General features: G+C 40.2%; 2 protein-coding genes across 3 annotated transcripts in view; one reads left to right on the forward strand and one right to left on the reverse strand.

Annotated features, from left to right (window-relative positions):
* Positions 1 to 261, forward strand: part of LOC102424836 (putative olfactory receptor 9A1) — a 1,107-nt gene extending 846 nt beyond the window's left edge. Inside the window, exon 2 of the mRNA XM_006094728.3 lies at positions 1 to 261. This exon is cut by the window's left edge and continues 3 nt beyond it. Coding sequence (XP_006094790.1) covers positions 1 to 210 — 210 coding nt within the window. The 3' untranslated portion in view covers positions 211 to 261.
* Positions 262 to 9,001: 8,740 nt separating this feature from the next.
* On the reverse strand, positions 9,002 to 20,494 carry CLEC5A (C-type lectin domain containing 5A). 2 transcript variants are annotated; one of them, XM_023758896.1, is made up of 7 exons: positions 20,349 to 20,494; positions 19,745 to 19,845; positions 18,911 to 18,970; positions 16,894 to 16,953; positions 16,441 to 16,577; positions 12,489 to 12,595; positions 9,002 to 11,309 (listed from the first exon to the last, which is right to left on the reverse strand). In XM_023758896.1, the coding sequence occupies exons 2-7, from the start codon at positions 19,824 to 19,826 to the stop codon at positions 11,195 to 11,197; spliced, it is 561 nt and encodes a 186-aa protein (XP_023614664.1). In that variant the 5' UTR covers positions 19,827 to 19,845; positions 20,349 to 20,494; the 3' UTR covers positions 9,002 to 11,194. The 2 variants fall into 2 exon arrangements, with proteins under 2 accessions (XP_023614664.1, XP_023614665.1); XM_023758897.1 differs by lacking the exon at positions 18,911 to 18,970.
* Positions 20,495 to 24,239: the final 3,745 nt, after the last annotated feature.

Genomic DNA, 24,239 nt, shown 5'->3' on the forward strand with positions numbered 1-24,239 from the left:
ACCGTTGTTGTGATCGGCTATGGCACCTGCCTGTTCCTCTATGTGAAACCCAAGCAAACACAGGCAGCTGAATACAACAGGGTAGCATCAGTGATGGTTTTAGTAGTGACTCCTTTTCTGAACCCATTTATCTTCACCCTCCGGAATGACAAATTCATAGAGGCCTTTCGAGATGTCATGAAACGCTGCTGTCACCTCCTCAAGGGTTAGTTCTGTCCTAAAGACAATCATGGACTCATCATCATGGAACCGAGTAATCTGAAAGCCCTAATTCAAATCTGAAATGATCCTTTTCATCAACAAATAGTTTGTAATCTACAAGGGAATTTTAAGAAACTGGAAGTGTTCCATTTTGTAACTGGATGGTTCCTATATGTGAGTTCACTTTATTAACTGTTAAGTGCAATGAATACATTTATCTATACTTCTGTAGTTATATATCTTACAATATAAATTTGACAAACGTAGATATACAAAATGTGTGTGATTTTTTTTTTTAGAACAATCAGATCTTTGACTGGAAAAACAAGGAAAAGGATACTTCATTTTCTTTCAGCTGACCTAAATGTTTGATTCTAAGGGCTGGGGTCATCTTCACCTATATTGTCCTATGATTTCATGATCTCTCTGCCTAAAGGTCCCTCTCTTACTTCTCTGCATGATCCCAAGTCCAGCCTCAGGCTTCACCCATTTCTTGAGGTTTCTACCCCAAGGTCCAACAGTGACAGTACCTCCCTATAGATTTCCTTGACTGGCAGTAGTGAGAGTGAACTCACTCCACAGCCCTGACCTCTTACTAACCTCAGGGCTGGATGATCATACAGACACTTCTTCAGGGTGTGGAGGGAAGGTCTTGAAAGAGACATTTTCTTACCTGGAATCACTCATATCATCATGCCAGCCCCAAATGTGGAAGGGCAATGGGGCTGAATTCTTGGTGCTAAAGTAACAAGGGAGAGTTGAACTTACTATGCCCTGGCTGAGGGAGGTTGCATGGAGGGCAGAAAACAGGCAGCCTCTCACATTGTTCAACCCTGACATGGAGCATTTCATCTCCTTTCTCTGTTAGCTACATTTCTATATTCCTTTCCCCCTCCCCTCTCTTCCCCTCCCTCACAAGGACCAGGTTTACCAAGCTGTCTTCCAGCTCTACACTGAGATCCATAATTTGTATGTCTCAGTTTCCATATTGTTCCATCCCAGTTTCTGTTGCACCACTCTTGTCTATCAATATTTCTGCCATTTTTATGTTGCCAAGTAGGTGACAAAAGACTGTGCACATAAGACAGCCTTCCCAACATTATAAATATATGAGATGACCTCACCGAGGTGGTGAGGAAAAAGGGAAGTGACTTTGAAAAGCAGTGTTTAGACTGGAGTCTACAAGACTAAGTTAGGAAAAGGAACCGTGCCCAACCATAGTACTCTTGTCAGTAAAGTCGTTTCTCACTGGGGGGATGAGTTAACAATTCTGAAATTGCTGGATGTGTATACTACAGCTGAGCAAATAAATAAAGGATGGCAGGTGGTAGGGCCTGGGTCTTTCACCATGGATAGGAAGGTTACAGATGAGCAAGGAGAGAAGGCTAGAATAAGGCCTCTAGTAGTGGATTACTAGTAGTGTTGGAGAATCAATATGCATCATATTTAGGTGAATACATGTATACATGTGGTTAGATCAATTTGTGATATAAATAAATAATATAAAAAATGACTCTTCTTTTTCAAAACTGTTTTGGTTATTCTATTACCATTCTCTTTCCATGTAAATTTTGGAATCATTTTGTATATATCTAAACAAAGCTTGCTGGGATATTGATTGGGACACTGCTGAATCTATAGTGAAAGCCCCAAGGAATATACTCTCTCAATTAATGTATGATTGTAAATTTTCTGCCTGACCATTGTGTTGAGTAGGGGCTCTTTGATGGTAGAAGGTCAATCTTTCCTCTGTCTCTCATACCTGTTCTCTATGTCTCATTTTAAATGAAGGCATAGTTGTCTTTCCTCTGTGACATTAGGCTTGCTCCTGATTCTCTCATCAGCATGTACCTGTGGCTTTACTTTCACATTTTCTATCTTTCTATGGTCATGATACCAATGTACCAAGTTCTCTCGTAGCTTTACAACTCCTAAGAAGTCCTGTACCTTTATCAGGTCATCCTAGTAGGTTAGAATCCTCATCCGTTATACCCTCAGCCTCCGTCCTTGCCATCCTAAGAGCCCATGTTGTTTTTGAACACTGTGCCTGACGTCATGTGCCGCACTCAGGTACACCACAAGTGGTTAGCAACTGTAAGCTCTGAATCAGAGCAGTCAACCCAACCCTGGGGATTTTCCCATTCATGTGCCATACTTTTATACCCACGCATTTATATAATTTACTATTAATAACTCTTAAGACTTTGTAATAAAAGAGAATAGCATTATCCACAATCATAACAGCATTATTCACAATTGTCAAAAATGGAAATAACCCAAAAGTCTCTTGACAGATGAATGTATAAACAAAATGTTGTATATGCTTACAATGGAATATTATTCAGGCTTAAAAAGCGATAAAATTCTGATACATGCTACAACATGGATGAATATCATAAAAGTAAAATAAGACAGATGCATAAGGATGGTTGTTGCATGATTCCGCTTATATGTGGTAACTAGAATAGAGACAGAAAGTAAAAAAATGAGTATCAAGGGTGTGAGGAAGGGGACAATGGGAGTTATTAAGTAATAGGTACAGAGTGTCAGCTTGGGATGATTAAAATGTTCTGGAGATGGATAGTGATGATGGTTATTCAACAGTGTGAATGTACTTAATGCCACAGAACTGTACACTTAAAATGGTTAAAATGGTAAATTTTATGTTAAGCATTTTTTACCACAATAAAAAAGAAAAAATATCAAATAATTCTAAATGATTCATATAGTGATAACCAGTGATAATCCATAACCAGAGGCAGCTATGTTTAACTACTTCTGCTGGTACATATTTATAAACAATATACTTATATAGGTATTGCTCAAATTCTCAATTTGTTTTTTCTTTTATTAAGAATTGTCTACTTAAAAAAAATTTCCTTGAACTTTCACTCTCTCTGTTTTCCCCGTCACATGCCCCTACAGATATCATAAACTGAACAATGATTTTTCCTTATGTCTTATGCTCTCTAGATCTTCTTTTCTGGTTTGATTTCAAGTTTTATTTTCTTTTTAAAAAATCTTTATTATTGAGATTTTTACAGTTATTATGTCCATCTTTTTTCCCCTCATAGCTCCTCTCTGCCTGGTTCCCACCCTGCCCCAGGTCCTCACCACCATATTATCTGTGTCCATAGGTAATGCATACATGCATATAAGATCTTTGTCTAATCTCTCCCCCCAACACACACCTTTCCCTCTGAGAACTGTCAGTCTGTTCCATTTCCATGCCCCTGATTCTATCCCATTCACCAGTTTATTCTGTTCATCGGATTTTTTATTTGTTTGATTTTTAGATTCACTTGTTGATAGATATGTATTTGTTGCCACTTTGTTGTTCATATTTTTTATCTTTATCTTTTTCTTCTTCTCCATCTTCTTAAAGAATACCCTTCAGCATTTCATATAATACTGGTTTGGCGGTGGTGAACTCCTTTAGCTTGTTATCTGTGAAGCTCTTTAACTGACCTATAATTCTAAATGATAGCTTTGCTGGGTAGAGTAATTTTGGTTGTAGGTTCTTGCTATTCATCTCTTTGAATATTTCTTGCCTGCATAGTTTCTGTTGAGAAATCAGCTGACAGTCATATGAGATATTGGCAGACTCTCTTTTTATCACTGGTGGTGATACAAGAAAAAGAGCTTGCCTTCAAGGTACTTCTTTCTAATGTGGGATTTCGATGATAAATGAATAATCAAGTAAATGTATAGCATGATTTGAGATATTGATGAGAGCCAATAGAAAGAAAAATACAGTCTAAAGAGTTAGTGAAATTGTTCATGTATTGCATTAGAAGGGATGAGAGGAAAAGGGCCCAAGAAGAGAAGATATTTAAGTGAAGATCTGCATGGCTGTTACTCAAGGTCAAGGGAAGGAGCCTAGACATTCTAAGGAACTCCGTGTGATCTATTTTGGTATCTTCTAATATTTTTCCTTATCTCAGGGCTCTGGAGAAAATGGAATGTCACAGACAAGCAGATATGCTATTTGGAATTTTCCAAGTTGCTCTATGAGACAGAGACGACGGCAGTTTGGTTAGAGGCACAAACTGCCCAGGTCTTGTATCCCCTGCTGGAATTATAGACGGGAGAATGTGAAGGATGTTGCCTCTATAGCAATTGTTTTCTTGTATTCTAGCCCCGGGGTAGAGACCATACAGAACAGACAGAAGTTCCTTCTGGACCCCACTTCTCTGTTGTCATCTGGGGACCAGAGGCATCAAAATCTCAGAGCTGGAGGAAATGAGAAATCTCAGAGCTTTATTGAATGAGAGGTGGAGGATGGCTTTCATCATAACAATAATGGAAAGAGCTGGGTAATCCACTTCAAGGAGCCAGCAAGTTAGGGAAAGACTCGTTACTTTGTCTCAGAATAGCTCTTTTCTTGTGATGGTGTCTTGGTTAGACCCCACTTCCCAACAACAGCCCCAAACTGATAAATACAACTGGAGAAAAAAAAAACCTTTAGAATACAATGCAAATAGAGCCTTGTCTTGGAGGATACAAAGGAAAGAAATAACCATATCTGGGTGGGGTTGGTTAGGGATAGTTTCTTGTAACTGTTTAAAAGTATTTTGCAGAGCATTGCATAACAAGCATAGAAGACAGTTAAGGCCGTTGAGGATGGAAGGGGTGGTGGTAAAAATGAGCAGGGAAGTAGACAGGATGGTAGGTCAGAGCAGTTGGAAATAGGATGTCCTGTGAATTGAGAGACAAGGGTGCATGCTGGGGTGGGGGCGGGATTCTCATGCCCTAAGGCTTTCACATGGGGAAACTCTTATGGATTCTAGAATAAACTGAAAAGTACTTACTTATCTTTGGAGCTGCATCTTGTCATCATCAAGTAGTCTGTGTGCAACAAAAGTCTTATCTTTTAAGTCATGGCCATGGTTTTTAATGTGGTTGCTTATTAACTTGAAAATTTAATTTATTATCTTAAAAAATTCATTTTATTATCTTAAAATCCAATTTGTTATATATACATATATAGGGTGGGGCAAAAGCAGGTTCACAGTTGTTTGTATGGAAAATAATACAATAATTAGTAAATAATAATACAAGAATAAACTCTTTGTTTTGCATACTCACAACTCTACTTTTGCTCTACCCTGTGTGTGCGCAAACACATATGCTTTTTCAAATTATGACATATTTCACAGTAAAACTTTTAAAAACTAAATGTAAAAATAATAAATGAAATATTTAGATTTCTAAACAGAAAAGGCTAGACAAAATATTCTCCAACCGAAAAATTGAATGACTACTTTATTCTAGGTTTTGAATCATTTTCCCATAATATGTCCTGTGCTTTGTGTCCTACATGTAAAGCTCTCTATTCCTTTTCTGGCTCAAACACATTTCGTTGGTTTTCTTTCCCAAAGTCCTATTGCCTCATTTCTTCTCTGTATAGTATAGAGAAGGAACTCATTCCACAATTCTGAGCACCTTTGCAATCCCAGGGTGGTTTGACTTTTACATACAGACACATCTCTTAAGTCGTGGACTTTCTGAGGAAGAGCTAGGCAAGGAGGTATTCTCTCACTTGACAGGCCCCAGATCATGCTGCCTGTCACAAAGGAGGTGGGGCAACAGAGCTGCTGCATGAGGCTGAAGTGACAAACCAAGCTGGCTCCCAGGCTGAGAGGAAGTGCCTTTCCCACATTCTCCAGCCCTTTCATGGTCCATGACACCACCCTCTGCTGCTTCCTCTCCCCGTCATTTGTTTGTCGTCTCCTGCCCACGTTCTCTCCTGATTCCTCTTTATAGGCTTTGTCTGTGGCTCTGATACTCCACTGTATTTCTTAGTTCTCCTTTTCCTGTGCTCCTCCCAACCCCCAAGTTTACGGTGCTATTATCCAGCTCTTCACTGAGCTGTTCTCATGCCTCATTTCCTGCATTTCCCAACCTTGCCCTCCCCCTAGTCTGCCCCACTCTGTTCCAGCCACTGTTTCCATTGCTTATGTCATAAGCACAGTTTCATCTGCTACAACACTTTTGTAATATTAGTAATTGAATGGGACATCAATAGGTGGCTGGTTAAAAAAATTATGTTTATCTGTACAATGAAATGTTATGTAGCTGTGAAAAGAATAAAGAAGCTCTTTTTTCAATGGTTAGAAATGATCTCCAAGCCATATTGGTAAGTGAGAAAAGCAAAGTACATTGAATTTCACATTGAATTTCAGTATTCAGCCTTTTGTGTAAGGACGGAGTAGAAAAGAATGTACAGTAAGTCCTCACTTAATGTTGTTGATAGGTCCATGGAACAGTGGCAAAATGATGTAGTATAAAGCCAGTTTTACCATAAGTGAATTGATATAAATGAGAGTTAAGTTCCTATGGCAACATTGTAACAAATTGCCCAGGACCCGCTGCATATTTATATTTATACTAGAGGCCCGGTGCACGAATTCATGCATGGGTGGGGTCCGGGTGTGGGGGGATGCAATCAGCCCTTCGGGGCAGGCGGTAAAATGCCCTTGCTGGCCTGGGATCTGGATCCATCCCACTGACATTTGTGCCAGTTGTCGGGAGTCACCTGGCAGCCGCTTTTATGTTGTTTCTTCCTTGTGGAGCATCTAGAGAGGGGAAGTGGCCGTGGTGCCCAAGGCTGACTTCCAGAAGGCCTGCGGCGCTGTTGGGATCATGCCAGTGGTGCTGGTCCATGGGTGCCTGGCCTGTTCTCCAGAGATTGGACCTGCAGGATTACTGAGGGAGGGAGTGGCTGCTGCCAGGCTGGTGGGCTGCTGTGACTGGTCAGTCAGCTGAGTAGCACTCCCTCTGTGGGAGTGCACTAACTACCAGGGGACAGCTCCTGCATTGAACGCCTGCCCCCGGTGGTCAGTGCACGTCATAGTGAACGGTTGACTGGTTTTTCTGGTTGTTCCAGTTGGTTGTTCGGTCGTAACAGTCACTTAGGCTTTTATATATATAGAATTTGCTTGTTAACAACATGATAAGGAACTAATAGGTGGTTGCCTATGGGATTGTGGTAGGGGGATGGGCACAAAGAATGGGGAAGGGAGCAAGACTGTTCACTGCATGCCTTTTAAGATTTTTTTTATTATTTGTGTAATCATGTGTGCATATTGCCTATAAAAATAAAATAATTGCATTTATTTTGTTTCGTAGGGATGTAGTAATTCAACCTCTCACCCTTTTTAATTTATGAATTTATGTATTTATTTCTTTTATTATACAGGAATACCTGCTTATTTACAGACACATATTTCTCTAACTGGAAGACATTTGGTAAATGGAGCTACCTGTTAAATCAAAATATTTTAGGAAATATTTTTAGTTTTTAACATAAAAGTTGCAAGCTTAGGAAAAGCATTGCTGTGGTACAGAGACAGGAAGGGACTTGCCCAAGGTCACATTGTTAGTATGTAGGGGCCCAGGATCCAAACCTAGGCAGTCTGGCATCAGAGTTCATCTGCTTAACCAGTGTGCTAAATAACCTACACTGCTAACTTGTGCAATGCTAATTGTATATCTTTATGTGAACTACTTGATATTCATTCTTGCATCAAGATAGTCTAGGTATGTTATGATGACAAACAACCTCAAATATCTTCATAGCTCACAACAGCAAATGTTTATTCTGTTCCCAGTATTTGACTATGGGTCAATTGTCTCTCTGCTCCTCATTATCCTCTGTATAGTCCAGGCTAATGGGGCAGCCTCCAACTGGGGTGGGGGTGGGGAAGAGTATGGTAAATTGTGGTCAGCCTTCATTGGCTAAAGCAAGTGACAAGGCCAAGCCTGCTATCAGCAGGATAGGAAAGGATTGTCCTCCTGCAGGGAGGGACAGTGAATTTGTGAACAAAAATATAATCTACCACAATGCCTAACTTCAATCCAGGGGTGTAAGATTATGTTTGTCTAAAATAGGGTAATATTACATGTAGTAATTTGCTTTTGTTGTTATAGTCTGTTGCTTCTCTAATCTAGATATATGCTTATAATTAGATTCAAGAAGGAAAAAATTGTATAGAACATTATTTTCAATCTTATGAGATTAAAAACCTGGCACGTGGAGAAACTGGATATCTACATGCAAAAGAATGAATTTGGATTGTTACCTTATCCCATATACAAAGGTTAACTCCAAATAGATTAAAGATCTAGATATAAGACCTGACACTATAAAACTCTTAGAAGAAAACATAGGGAACAGTCTCATGACACTGGATTTGGCAGCAATTTAATGGATATGACACCAAAAGCACAGGCAATAAAAGGAAAAAAATAGATAAATTGGAATTCATCAAAATTAAAATCTTTTGTGCATCGAAGGACACTATCAAGAGAATGAAAAGTCAAATTGAAGAGCCAATTCTAAGATAAAGGTCTTAACTGCAAATATTCCACTAAGGGCTTCCCCTATTATTTATCACCATTGAGACACATAGTGAGGATCTTATTCATTATATGCAAGAATTTTGTGTGAGAGAGATTACTGCCCCATTTTATACATAAGGAAATTAAGACACAGAAAACATAAGAATTCTATACAGATTCCCATACCATATTGGAAGCAGAGTCAAAACTCCAATCCAGTGGTTTATTAGATTTACATTGCTTTTTTTAAAAACTCTAACACAGCCCAGCTGGGTGGTCAGTTGGTTGGAGCATTGTCTTGTAAACCAAAAAGGTTGTGGGTTCGATTTCAGGTCAGAGCACATACCTATGTTGTGGGTTCAACCCCAGTTGGGGCACATATGGGAGGCAACCGATCAATGTTTCTCTCTCTCTCTCTCTCTCTCTCTCTCTCTCTTTCTCTCTCTCTCTTCCCCCCTTCCTTCCCCTATCTTTAAAAATCAATAAATATATCCTCAGGTGAGGATTAAAAATATATATAATAAAAAAATGAAAACCTCACTGCTGCTATCCTATAAGGTGACATTTATATATCCTAATATCTGACCACCCCTGACCCCAGTAATAAACTTAAACCATAGTCCACATATTTCCTATATACTCCCCATCAGCACCCCAGCCCATCTCATGGGACCTCTTTTAGAACTGGGATAGAACACCTCCTTATCTTGGGGAAAATTTGAGCTGTCTCCTAGGGAAATCACTAGATGTCTACATTTCCGGACTCTAAAAGTTTGCAATCTCTCCTGTCATCGCATAGGAAGTGTGGCAACCACAGTTCTCCCTTCTCAAAACAGACGGTTGTGGTTTTCACTCTGTTGTCTGAATTCTGAGGCTTAACTTTGGTTAGAATTCTGCTTTTTCTTTTCTTTTTTTTTTTTTTTTTTACCACACACCTAGCCTTTCCTCCCTCCTCAACTGCAGCACTGGTCTTTGCGAACACCATGAGACTACTAATATAATTCCAACATCCACTCTACCCCAAACACAAATTGTTTCTGGCAATCTCCTTCAAGCAAGTTCTAATTATATCATTTTTTAAAATTATAAATAAGTGGCATGCTAATTACCCAAAAACTATGACGCTTAGTAACACAGGAACAGAGCTTAGTGGTATAATAATAAAAGTAAAACTGACAATAATTTAATTTGACATCCATCTAATGACATTTATTTTATTAGACATAAATGGTAAGCATTTTACTTAGGTGACTATAATTTCCATTTATTTTGTACAGTCTCTCATGGTTTAATTCTTGCTACTGAAAACCCATGGGCATCTCTTTTCTCTTTTCCATGCACTGAGGAGGGTCTGTAGGCTATGTTGAGTACAGAGAACAGACAGGATACCCCATGATTTTTCTACCTCTTTCTTGCCTTCCTTCCCATCGGGCCAAATGGACTCTTATTTCCTCCGGAATGATTTCCATTTGTTCCTGGTGTGCCCTTTCTCCTATATGCTCACTCCTTGCCTCCACCCAATGTTTCCTTGAGCATCCCTCCCCTTCTTTTCTAATTCTTGATCAGCTGGACTTGTCTGGGATCAGTGTGATGTCAACCAGTGCAAAACTGTACCTGGCAGGGTCGCTACAGAACTGCAAAGAGGAATATGTTGTGATCACTGGGGCCCAGGAGACTACCCCAGTTTGTTACAATATACTCAACAAATATGATCAGATAATAAGAATCTGTTAAAATGGAGATTCAGGCCAAGACCAAGAACATTGTTAGCTTGAGTCTCTCTTAGAGCTTTGTTGAAGAACAGAGATTCAGTCAGCTTGATCATCTTGACTGTTGGGTTGTCTTAAAAGGGGTTTCCTAGCAGATTCCTGGCCTGCCAAGACTCCTCCTCAATCCCTGGAACAACACTCTCTCTGCTCCAAGCTTGGCTCCAAGAGTCCTTCCCAGAGCCTGGCCTCAGTTCAGACCAGGGGCAGGGATAAAGGGTGTGTGGAGGGGTCTCTTGGGAACAGAGATGGGGGCACAGAAGTGGAGTTTATTCATCTTCCACCCTTGCTGCTCTCTAAATAAGGTTCACACCTGCTCAGTCTGCAGTTTCTCCCTGGTAGTATGGCCAGGTGCTCTGAGGATCAGACAGACCCTAGCAACAGGCTCAGCCCTGTTGACCAATGAGAAATGCTCAGTTCTACAGAAACATAGCTGTCTTTATACCAACTGAGTTGCCTCCACAAAACTGTTCATGTTTCCTGGAGATGGCTAGTATCCAGTCCCCCTTGTGGAATACAGAAGTTCATTCCCCCAAACAGCCAAGCCTCTTCTTGTCTACAGATGCACAAAGGGATCATTGACTTCATGACTTGTTCAGATAAAAAAGAATCACAGATGCGACTCTCACAGGAAATGGACTCTTGAGGAATTACTGGCTCAGAATGGGGGGTTTGCCTCAGTTGTGTACATGCAAGTATATCTGTAAAGGGGCACGTGCATTAGCCTTGAGGATTGGTTAGGGAGCTCAGCCAGTAACCCGTGGAAGACAGACACAGTAATTTGATATTCTCTATTTCTTGGATCAGTCCCAATTGTCAATGTTCTCTTTTGCTATCTTCATAAGTATGTTGGTTGTTCTTGTCAGAGACCACAGAGAACTCGATCATTTGGCACGCTTTTCACAGATATAGCGGTGCGAAACGTCACATGATGCAGCATCAAATGTGTTTGTTAGGCCTATGGTCACACAGTTGAAATTCTGAATCTGATTGGTAATACTGAATGAGAAAACAACATGGTTAAGGCCCATCAGTTCAGCCCTGCCTTTTCCTGATTCCAGTCCCCCTTTTATCCCCAAATCCATCTCCAAACTGACCCTTTCCTGTCAACTCTCATGTGAATGTTTATGGACTCACAGTCTTGGACTGACTCACTGTGTTTGGTTAGAAGCACCACATGGGTCATTTGTTCCACTTCCTCCCAGAAGTAATGTTTTAGTACTGAAGGTACTATGTGCACAGCAAGAGGACTGAGAGGAGGAAGATGCTTCTTGTCCTAGGCAGCAGGTGGCTTTAGGAAAGAAATACTTCATTGGCCTCTCACACCTCTTTTTCTGTCAGTCAGGCTCTTTTAGGCTGACTGGAAAGAGTCTGGCTTCATGGAAAGGTCAAGAGTTATGAAGTCAAGTGTATGTGGGATCAAAATGTGGCTCCATCAATTCTCAGCTTGGTGACACTCAACACATTTCTAAGTCACTTATCCTCCATCCAACTGTCTGTGAAATGGGGATTAACAAAAGCTTTTTTTCTGTAGCATCATTGTGGATAGTGCAGGAATGACATGTGTAAAGTGTCTGGCATTTATTCGACAGTGAATATTAATTTCCACTCCTCTGTGGGAAGCCCAGTTACAGGCAGGGAATGGACTTGCTTTCTATCTGACTCAGCCTCTTCAGATGTACACTGGCAATGCCATGTTCTCCACCAATGCTATGTCCATGGAATGAAAGATAGGAGATAGCTCTTGGGAATTAAAGTTTATAACTTTAAGACAGAGACAAGTTGCTAATGATTATCTTTCTTTGGATAAAGAAGCCACATCTGGGAAACTTGTCAGAACTTAGTAATAAAATATGATCTGGGGGTTAAAAGAGACTTATGAGATAGATCAAACAAATGGTATGTACTAGTATGTGGGTTTGTTTGGATCCTAATTTGAACAAAATAATTTGTTGTATGAATATTCTTCTCTCTATTTAGAAATGTTTGGTATGTTCCATAATAAAAAAATTACCAAAAAATGTATCTCTGGGAATGGATGGGTTGGAAGAAAGGAGAGAAGCAGAACAGAGAACTAGGTCTAAGCTTTGTGCTCTTCCAGGACAAATCCACTGAATCTCAGATCTGGACTCCTAAAGTGAACAAAGTTCCCTAGAAAAATGTGGGTTGTTCACATACTTGCCGTTGAAAACGGAATTGTTGATCCAATGCCACCTCTTCGTTGCCTGCTGGTATAGTAAGCCAATAAAATACTTCTCGGCTCCAGCTATGACCTGGAGGAACTTCTAGGAATTAAAAAACAAGCAAACAGTTCAACAGAAGGTTCTTTGCTCTTGCTTCCTGGGGCTAGTGGGCCCATGATCATATCTGATTCTGGGAACAAGGAAGGCTGGTAGAGGACTCTGTGGCTGACACTCAACATAAATCCTAGAGAAGTAATTCTCAGTCTACACACAGCGTCAGGACCACTTGGAGCTCTTGTTCACACAGGCTGTTGGGCTCTGGTGCAGTAGATCTGCATAGGTCTGCTGTAGGGCTCTAAAGATTTCAATTTCTAACACATTCCCTATACCAATGGTAGAGCCGCATGTGGCTTGCGAGCCGCAGTTTGCTGACCACTGCCCTATACTATCTCAAAAAAGGCAATTTCAAATGTACCTTTATTAGATTCTCTCTGCATAGCATTGTTTTCCTTGCCAGAAATTTTACATTCTGAAAGAGGTTTTTGAGGTCAAGTGAATTCCTTGAGAAAATAGGGAGATTTAAAGAGTATTCCTAAGCAGATAATTCCATGAGAAATAATCAGTGTTTATTGAGTATTTCATAACTTGGTGCTAATCCAAGACATCATAGTTAATTAATGAACAACAAATCACCCCAGCCAGAAGTCTGGGAACTCCTGGCCTCTTCTGTACTCTTCATATACCTTCCACAATTAGTGGATATCTGAATCCACTTAGATATTCTCTCTATCCCCATGGCTGTTGCCTTTATTCCTCCTTTCTCAATGTTCTCCTTCCTAAACATATCTAATTTTATTATTTAAAAAAATTAATTAGCAAATTTACTCATTTAACAAACATTTGAGTGTCAATTACATACCAGGCATTGTACAATACTAGGGATATGGAAACAAATTCATTTCTCCTGAAGAAATTATTATCGAAAGCAAGGGTTGGCAAGCTACAGCCAGTGGGCCTAATCTAGACTGTAGCCCATTTTTGTAAATAAGGTTTTATTGGAATACACCCAGGCCCATTTTTTAAACATATTGTCTATGGCTTCTTTTGAGGTATAATGGCAGTGTAAAGTAGTAGTGACAGAGACCTTATGACCCAAAAAGCATGAAATATACGTATACTATCTGGCTCTTCAAGAAAAATTTCGCTGACCCATGGTCTAAAACAGTGATGGCGAACCTTTTGAGCTCGGCATGTCAGCATTTTGAAAAACCCTAACTTAACTCTGGTGCCGTGTCACATATAGAAATTTTTTGATATTTGCAACCATAGTAAAACAAAGATTTATATTTTTGATATTTATATTATATATTTAAATGCCATTTAACAAAGAAAAATCAACCAAAAAAATGAGTTCACGTGTCACCTCTGACACGCGTGTCATAGGTTCGCCATCACTGGTCTAAAACAAGGTTTCTTAACCTTTAGCCCTTTTGCTGGAAACCATGGATAGTTTCCAAGGGGATCTATGAAGCTGTTAGAATTTTATTCAAAATACTGTGCCTATGTAATGTGTTTGGGAAGAGGTGCATAGATTTCACCACCATTTCTAAAGCCTCAGTCATGCCAAACACATTGAAGATACACAGGTCTAATAAGAGAAGATAATGAGTCAACCAACATAGTGAGGTGTCTCAGGAGATACATGCTAGATCTGGCACAGGCAGAAAGGGGAAGTGATCAATTCTACATGGATTTGGGGTTTTCCAGAAAGACTATAGGTGAAGTGATATATGAAATGAATTTGGGGAGATAGCTGTTTTTCAGGCAAAAACATGGGTCAGGACTTATCCTTTCTGAAAGAGGGGGGCATCAGATCACAGCAGACTGCACAGCAACCTGGAGCATTTGAGGAACTAGAAGATGTTCAATGTGGCTGGTGCAGAGCTAGAAGGGAGATGGGCTGGCACACAACCCTTGGCAGAAGGCAGAGGCTGTACTGTATGTCATGCTGGGGAAGCTGGACTTTAACCCATTTTAATTTGGCAAATGGCACAGACAGTTAAAAGCCTTACATATTTTATTATATCAGTTCTGTGGGGGATAGGTAAGACAGGTCAAAACTAGGGATAAAGAGAGGAGTTAGAAGAATTTTGAAGAAATCCAGATGACAGGTGAATTATTGCTATAGGAAGATAGGGAAGGATTTGGTTAGCAACTAATTTAGGAGAGAATAGAAAAGATCAAGTCCCAGAAACTGTCAGCATTTGTTCTTGGGTGACACAAATACTCACAAGTATTTGGAATTCAAGAGGAAGAGCAGTTGGAGTAAAATATAATGACTCAGTTTGAATATGGTGAGTTTGTGATGCTTTTGAAACATCAAAGGAGAATATATATATATATATATATATATATATATATATATATAGAGAGAGAGAGAGAGAGAGAGAGAGAGAGAGTCTGGTCTAGAGAAAGCTAGCTGGAGAAGGCCGAGCTGGAGATACACACTTGAGAATCATCAGCAAACCACTACTGTGATGAGCTTTCTCTGGGATTGGCATGGTGGAGAATGCCAAGTAGTAGAGAATGCCAAGGACCACACTTGAGATGCCACAAAACGTAAGGGTTAGTAGAGACAATGAGACTATTGACTTTCTGTTCCATTCCTTTCATCTTTTTTCTTTTCTCCCCACTCTCTTGCTCCTGGTTCTCTATGTTAAAGTACTTTTCCTTCCCATGGAGGTTCTTAGCTCTTTGTTGGACATCTATATCCCAGGTTCACAGAAGACCCTCTTACAAATTCTTCTCAATAACAGGAGTACTTTTTAGAAGAAGGGTGAAGGGATAGAGGGGAAAGAAGCATGATTATTGTATGTAGCACAATGCCTAGCACTCAGCAAATGCTTAGGGTTTGAAGAGGCAACTACAAAATAAAATATATTAGGGTCTAAAATTGAGTAGAGTATGGGTTTTGGAGGTAGAGAGATCTCAATTCCATCTGCTGTCCTTTAGTAGGTGTATGGCCTCGGCCAAATTACTTTTTTGTGCCCTAATTTCCTTATATATAAACTACAGATAATAATACTTCCTCAGAATTGTTATGAGCATAAAAGGAGATACTAAAACAAAGCTTTTTTGCATAGTGTTGGTTTTTTTATTATCATAATTGTATACTGCAATCCCAATTCTATGACCTAACTAGAGGCCTGGTGCATGAAATTTGTGCACTGGGGGTGGGAGGGAATGGTCCCTCAACCTGGCCTGTGCCCTCCGTCAGTCCAGGAGCCTGCAGGCCTAAGCTGTCAGTCAGATATCCTTAGCACTGCCACAGAGGCAGGAGAGGCTCCCGCCACCACCACCGCTGTGCTTGCCAGCTGTGAGCCCAGCTTCTGGCTGAGTGGCACTCCCCATGTGGGAGTGCACTGACCACCAGGGGGCAGCTCCTGCATTGAGTGTCTGCCCCCTGGTGGTTAGTGTGTGTCATAGCAACTGGTCGTTCTGCTGTTCAGTCGATTTGCATATTAGCCTCTTATTATATAGGATTATTTGTGTTTTACTCATTTTGTTAATTGGCATCTTCCTTATTAATGAGGCAGACTGGCATGATACATTAATAGCTTACATCTTTGAAGTATTCTATATTTCTTAAACAACTTTGATACACATCAGCTCATTTGGTCATTCCCTGCACTTTAAATATCCCAACCCATCCCCAGGATAACAGTCTACTGCTGTGCCTCATGAATTTCACTAGCTCAAATGGACCTGAGGAGCACACCCCATTGCTACCCCAGCTCCAGGTTCAGAACAAGGAGCCTGAGCTCCCAGACAGCCACCTCTTCATCCCCCACCTCACCCCAGCTCCACCAGTCAAATTGTCCCACCCCTCCTCCCACTGAGACTGGTGTCAGGTGGGCTGCATTACTGTATCTTTCTCATGCTCTCACCAATTTCTCGGGGGTGTTGACAATGGCCAAAGTCGATCCTTGTGCTTCACACAGGTCCCTGCTTTTGTTCCAAGACATTTCAGAGGTGGAAAAGAAAAAGCATCTTCCTTGATGAAAATCCCACCTGCTGGGGCAGACTAAGGAAATCCAAGAAAAGAGAGCATGATATTAGTGGTTGTAGGTGAGAACCCTGGAACTGAGTCATAATATAGTGGAACATGGGTTTCTTTATAACAATTATATTCAAACAAATTATCCTCAGTCCAGGAAGAAATTTCATCCAATCTAATTTCAGTATCCCTATGCATAACATAAAGGGAATGAATTAGAAGGTATTTATGGGTTCCTTTGAGCAAAACAGTTTCATTAGAAAGGGGGCAATGGGAAAAGTCTTTAAGAAATTACTACATAAGAACCTGGGGGTGGAGAGGAAGTTATAATGATGCTCTTTACCTGTTCCATAGCTCTCTGTGGGACTGAAGCTGTCATTACCATTCCCGAAAATCTGTGGGACTGAAAGGAAAAGAAAACCTTAAGGTAGGCATGTGATGAATATAACACACAAACTCAGAGCAGCTTCAAGTCCCTGTGACTATTTGTCCCTGGACAATAGAGGTGACAGGGGCTCTTGGTCATTTTGCGCTAGATTTTTTCAGAGATTTTTTTCTTGGAACCTTCCATCAAACTACTACCATTATTTGTCATGTCCCACACCCCAAGCTCTAGTTCATGTTTTTATTTTATTTTATTTTATTTTATTTTATTTTATTTTATTTTATTTTATTTTATTTTATTTTATTTTATTTTATTGGTGTGATGTAGGTGTGAAATGCTGAGAGAAAGAACAGGAGACAGGAAGAAGAATGGATGGATTTAGTATCAGAAGGAAACCTCCTGCTCTTCTCTCATGTTCACATTTGACACTGTTATATCCAAAGAGCTATTTGGACCACTTCCCCTCCAGGCTCTACACAGCATCTTTGCTGCTCTCTCCAGTTCTGGTGCCTCAAACCCTATATGAAAACTCATGATCAGCAACATTTGGAGCCTTCTTTGATCAGAACTCATCAGCGCTAAGGACTGTGGCTAACTGGAGCAAGTTTCAGGGCCAGAGCTATGGGCAGACAAGAAGGCAGGCAAACATTGCAGAGCTTTCCTATGGGCAGAGAAGAGGCAAATATTTATTTGAATATAAGTAGGAGAATTTATAGGCCTCCAAGAGGCCTCATTTTTCCTGGGAACACTGGCCGCCCGAGCAGGAAGCTGCAGTGGCTTCAGAGGCAGTAAAATTTATCATCAATGGCCCAATTATTTGTCCATTGTGGTTGAAGACCTCTTTAGTGGACCCAGACAGCTACTTACACTTATATTAATAAAGCATACAAGTTAGCACTCACTTTTTATTTCAGTCTCCAGTTCCAAGGTGTGTGTGTGTGTGTGTGTGTGTGTGTGTGTGAGATATGTAATAACCTGGTTTGGGGATCATGACTGAACAGAACTCCATAAATATTTCATGAGTATTCCCTCCATGTAACTAACACAGTGTACTGAGTGTCTTGTTTGTCTGGGACAAACAAGAAACAATTATTCTCTTAAAGATGTACAAAGTAGTAGGTGTCTTAAGAGGAAGTGAGGGGGAGAGGTGGGTTTAGGAAGGAGAGCCGTGCCTCACCCATCTCTTTATCCCCCATAGCTCTGGCATCGTGCCTTGTGTTTTATAGTTGATGAATATGTCCTGTTTTTATTCTTCTTCTCTGGTTGGTCTGGTATAGTGCTTGGCACACAAAAAGACGCTGAATGCAATTTTTGTGTGTGTGTGGGAATGGACTTCTTTATAACAATTCCTTTAGGTACACAACATGTCAGAGTTTGCTAAGTACTTTCACATTACATCATAGTGATTCCATACTAATTTCCCTCCTCAGACCCAGGAGGAAAACCGAGGACCAGGCATTTCACTCAGGCTAGTCTTGGTTTCCCAACTATAAGAGGAAGGGGACCAAATAGAAGATTTTTTACTGACTGTGTTGCATTTAATTTATTTTCTTTTTTCAGCTTTATGAGATATAATTGATATATAACACTGTGTAAGTTTAAGTTGTACAGTGTGATGATTTAATACAATATATACTCCAAAATCTATTACCACAATAAGGTTAGCTAACACCTTCATTACTTCACAAAATTGCCACTTTTTTTTGCAGTAAGAACATCTAAGACCTACTCTTTTAGCAACTGTCAAGTATAGAATACAGTAGTCACCATGTTTGTACATTAGATGTACATCCCAGAATGTATATATATATATATACTATATATATATATATATATATATATCTTATAAATTAGCAGATATTTATGCACATTTCCTGCCAAAGAACTTCTTGGGAAAAGTCCTTGAGAAAGGTTTCTAAAGAGAATTCAGCATATTAGAACGTGATGGAGAAGAGATTATTGTCATGCATGTTACCTGTTCCATAGCTCCCTGTGGGACTGCAGCTGTCATTACATTTGCCAAAAATCTGTGGGACTGCAAAGAAAATCAGCTATTGGTTCAGCCCCAACTGTGGGATGAATATAACAAACATCCCCACAGGGGCTGCTAGGTCACTGTGACTTTTAATGGAAAATATAGAACTGTCTGACTCTGGTCCACAAAGACATGTACGTATATGTTTTTTTGTGAATACATTCACTTATTTATATTTGTATTTTCTTCGTGCTCTTTGATGTGATACAACTTGTACCTTTGGATTGGGTCATAAGGAAGATACTTCTTACCCAACCACCGCCTCCTGAACTACATTTCCTTCCTCATTTATTTTCCCTACTGGCTTCTGGGGCTGGAGAAGATTCTACTTGCTGCAATTGCAGTAAAATTCCTTGATAGGAGGCTTTTCTTTCTAAGCATTTAGATGAATTCATTTCTGTGTACACAGAAGGAAATGCCTCCCTTCGAAAAACCCCATTATCTTATATTACAGCTCCTACAACAGGATGAACTGCAGCTGAATTTTCAGATTTTAGCAACAATAGCAAGCACTGCTGAGTATTTCAGCTCAGATTACCCAACTAATGCTCTAGGATGAAAGCTTTGTGTGGGGTTCTGAGTCAATTCTATGTCTCCAAGGTAGAGCAAGGAACCTGGCCCATTGTGTGTTTTGGGAAGTGAGAAGGGTATTGTCAGTTGCTCTCAGGTGGAAAGACTTGGGCACTTAATCTACACATTTAACCACGCATTCTGAGAAAAGATCCAAGAACAAGACAACATGGAGTTGGGGTAAGAGGTTGCTCAAGTACTCACAATAAAGCAGAAATAAGGTCACTCCGGCAACTTTAAGCACCACTACAATAAGCCCAGAGATGATCATGCACCACCAGTTCATGATGATGAGATGAGGAGGCCTGTGGGGATTAGAGCACAGTACCCCCATCAGTGTCTGGGGACAAGACTTCTCTCCACTAGGACATATGCCAATGCCTTTCTCAGAGCACCCTTGGGAGGGGGGTTTGAAGGCAGGCATGCCATTGACAAGTACAAGGAGGAGACCCAGCACAGGCCCAAAGATGGATAGGATTTTGTGCTGGTTGGGAGCCTTTGAACTTGACACACTGCCTCTCCTTCACCCATCCATCCCTCAGCTCTGGGCCTCAGCTCTGTTCCCATTTGTGGCCTCCTAAATTCTGTCTAATGAACTAAATCCTTTTCTGGACTTTGAAAACCCTTAGCCTTGAAATGATTCTTGCTCCCTAGCACCTTAGTTAGTAGTCTTGGCCATCCTGACTTCAGCTGTCAGAAGCCTCAGTCTTTCAAAGACTATGTCAGGAACTGACATATAGGACAGGTGTCCCTGAAGATCTTGGCACTGGGGAAGAGCCAACAATCTGCAGAGAGGACATAGACTTACCTGCTCTCTCCCTGAAAGGTTGGATTGGTTTGCAGTGGGGATCTTCCTGGTGGTCTTATGCGTGGTGTGGTGGACAGAGCCCTTTCTCCTGAGAATACACTCCTTCTGCTCAGGCGACTCCTTCCTTCTTCACACAGTCTCTCTGTCTTGGCAGCATCCCCAAGTGCACACTTCTTCCCCTTCTGTGCTCTTGGCAAAGGGAGAGGGTGGGGCAAGGAGGGGAAGGAAGTCTATAGCCTTTGTGATAGGAAGGTTCCTGCCAGAAGGGTTCTGATACAGGGGAACATTTTTAGGAGAAGTCGGAAAACAAAATACCTCAACACAGATTCACCCTTTTTCTGTGTCTGAATCTTCTTGAAATATAGTGGAAAGCAAATGTAGCAAAATCTTACCAAATAGGGATTCTGGGTGGAGGGTATCTGGAAATCATTTGTGCTTCCCTTGCCACATTTTTGCAAGTCTGAAATTATGTCTAAGTGAAAATTTTAAGTAAAGAAATCCACCTGAAGTCACTGATATTAGTGAGCAGGTCCTCATGTGTCATATTTGCTCCTTTCACTGTCATACAGCTTTGCTCAGTCCCCTCTCAGGCCCCAGCCACTCGCATTCTAAACCATGTGCCATATGAGGATGGTGACTATTCAGTATTATTATTATTTTTTAAATTTATTTTTTATTGTTGACACTAATACAGATGTCTCCCATTAACCCTACCTTTGCCCCCCTCCACTCACTCCCTACCCCAACCGAGGCCTTCACCACACTATTGTCTATGTCCATGGTCTATGCATTTAAGTTATTTGGTTAATCTCATTCCATTCCCCCCACCTCCCACTCCTCTGAGATCTGTCAGTCTGTTCCATGCATCCATGCCTATGGACCTATTTTATTCATTAGTTTACTTTGTTCATTAGATTCCATGTATAAGTGAGATCATGTAATATTTGTCTTTCTCTGACTGCATAATAATCTGCAGGTCCATCCATGCTGTTGCAAAGGGTAAGAGTTCCTTCTTTTTTATGGCTCCATAGTATTCTATTGTGTAAATGTACCACAGCTTTTTTATCCACTCATCTACTGATGAGCACTTGCGCTACTTCCAGATTTTGGCTATTGTAAATAATGCTTGTAGGAACTTAGGGGTGCACGTATTCTCTCTGATTGGTGTTTCAAGATTCCTAGGATATATTCCCAGAAGTGGGATCACTGGGTCAAAAGGCAGTTCCATTTTTAATTTTCTGAAGAAACTCCATACTGTTTTCCATAGTGGCTACACCATTTTGCATTCTCACCAGCAGGGTTTCCTTTTCTTTGCTTCCTTGCCAGCACTTGTTATTTGTTGGTTTATTGATGACAGCCATTCTAGCAGGTATGAGGTGATACCTCATTGTAGTTTTAATTAGCATCTCTCTGATGATTAGTGATGTTTAGCATTTTTTCATATGTCTATTGCCCATCTGTATGTATTCTTTAGAGAAGTATCTATTTAGGTCCTTCCTTTGCCCATTTTTTTTCTTAAAGCCTCACCAGAGGATATTTTCCCATTGATTTTTAGAGAGAGTGAAAGGGAGGGAGGGGAGAGAGAGAGAGAGAGAGAGAGAGAGAGAGAGAGAGAGAGAAGAGAGACACACTGATTGGTTGCCTCCTGCACATGCCCCGACCAGGGCTGGGGATCAAACCTGATCAAGGTACATGCCCTTGACTGGGAATTGAACTGGAGACCCTTTGGTTCATGGGCTAACATTCTAACCACTGAGCAAAACCAGCCAAGGCTTTGCCCACTTTAAAATTGGATTTTTTGTCTTTCTGGTGTTGAGTTGTATAAGTTTTTATATATTATGGAAATTAAGTCCTTATCAGATGTATTCTTGGCAGATATGTTCTCCCATACAGTGGGTTCCTTTCTTTCTTTCTTTCTTTTTTTCTTTCTTTCTTTCTTTCTTTCTTTCTTCCTTCCTTCCTTCCTTCCTTCCTTCCTTCCTTCCTTCCTTCCTTCCTTCCTTCCTTCCTTCCTTCCTTCCTTTCTTTCTTTCTTTCTTTTAAAAAAATATTTTATTGGTTTTTTACAGAGAGGAAGGGAGAGGGATAGAGAGTTAGAAACGTCGATGAGAGAGAAACATCGACCAGCCGCCTCCTGCACACCTCCCACTAGGGTTGTGCCCGCAACCAAGGTACATGCCCTTGACCGGAATCGAACCCGGGACCTTTCAGTCCGCAGGCCGACGCTCTATTCACTGAGCCAAACCGGTTTGGCCAACACCATTTATTGAAGAGACTGTTTTTACTCCATTATATGCTCTTGCTTCCTTTGTCAAATATTAATTGACCATAAAGTCTTGGGTTGATTTCTGGGCCCTTTGTTCTATTCCATTGATCTATATGCCTGTTCTTGTGCCAGCACCATGCTGTTTTGATTACAATGGTTTTGTAATATAGTTTGATATCCAGTATTATGATCCCTCCAACTTTGTTCTACTTTCTTGAGTGCTGGGGCTACTCAAGGTCTTTTGTGGTTCCATATCAATTTTTGGTATATTTGTTCTAGATCTGTGAAATATGCCATTGGTATTTTAATAAAAATTACATCAAATCTATAGATTTCTTTGGGTAGTATGGGCATTTTAATGATGTTAATTCTACCAATTCTTCCAATCCATAAAAACAGTATATGCTTCTACATGTTTGTATCTTCCTCTATTTCTTCCTCCAATGTCCCATAGTTTTTCAAATACAGGTCTTTACCTCTTTGGTTAAGTTTATTCCTAGGTACCTTATTTTTGTTGTAATAGTAAATGGGATTTTTTTTTTAAGTTTCTCTGATAGTTTATTATTGGTGCATAAAAATGCCACTGATTTTTGGATATTAATTTTATGTCCTGCTACTTTGCCAAATTCATTTATTAAGTCTAGCAGTTTTTTTGGTGGAGTCTTTAGGGTTTTCTATGTATAAAATCATGCCACCTGCAAATAATGGCAGTTTTATTTCTCCTTTCCAATTTGAATGCCTTTTATTTTTTCTTCTTGTCTGATTGCTGTAGTTAGGACTTTTAGTACTGTGTTGAATAAGAGTGGTGAAAATGAACATTCCTGTCTTGTTCCTGATCTTAAGGGAAATGCTTTTAGTTTTTGCCCACCAAGTATGATGTTGGCTGTAGGTTTGCTATATATGGCTTTGTTATGTTGAGGGATGATCCCCATATTCCCACTTTGCTGAGAGCATTAATCATAAATGGGCACTGGATTTATTGAATGCTATTTCCGCTTCTATTCCACTCTGATCTTTATTATTTCTTTCCTTCTACTTACTCTGGGCTTCCCGCCCCCCCCCCCCTAGTTCTTTTAGGTGTAGGGCTAGATTGTTTCTTTGAGATTTTTTTATTTCTTCTTGAGGTAAGCCTATAATGATATGAACTTCCCTCTCAGGACTGCTTTTGCTCTGCCCCATAGATTTGGGTTGTTGTGTGTTCATTTTCATTTGTTACCGGGTTATTTTTATTTCTTCCTTGATTTCACTGGTAACCCATTCATTGTTTAATAACATTCTATTTAGCCTCCATGTGTTTGAATGTTTGGGGATGTTTTTAGTATAATTGGTTTTTAGTTTCATGTCATCATGATCTGAGAAGATGCTTGGTATTATATCAAGCTTCTTGAATTTGTATAGACTTGTTTTGTGTCCTAACATGTGGTCTATCTTTGAGAATGTTCCATGTACACTTGAGAAGAATGTATATTCTTATGTTTTGGGATGAAATGTTCTGTAAATATCAATTAAATCCATCTGATCTAGTGTGTTATTCAAGATCACTCTTTCCTTATTGATATTTTTGTCTGGAAGACCTATCCAATGATAGCAGTGGGATATTAAAGTACCCTAATATGACTGTACTT

This window comes from Myotis lucifugus, unplaced genomic scaffold (genome assembly GCF_000147115.1).
Source record: "Myotis lucifugus unplaced genomic scaffold, Myoluc2.0 scaffold_141, whole genome shotgun sequence".
Lineage (NCBI taxonomy): Eukaryota > Metazoa > Chordata > Mammalia > Chiroptera > Vespertilionidae > Myotis > Myotis lucifugus.

Bases quoted from the DNA above. Each gene is read 5' to 3' on its own strand.
- CLEC5A (XM_023758896.1), bottom strand. From the start codon at position 19,826: ATGAACTGGTGGTGCATGATCATCTCTGGGCTTATTGTAGTGGTGCTT. The intron at 16,578-16,893 runs GTAAAGAGCATC...GGATTTCCTTAG, and splicing joins CACAGAGAGCTATGGAACAG to TCTGCCCCAGCAGGTGGGAT. The intron at 12,596-16,440 runs GTGAGAGCATGA...TTTAATTCCTAG, and splicing joins TCAACACCCCCGAGAAATTG to AAGTTCCTCCAGGTCATAGC.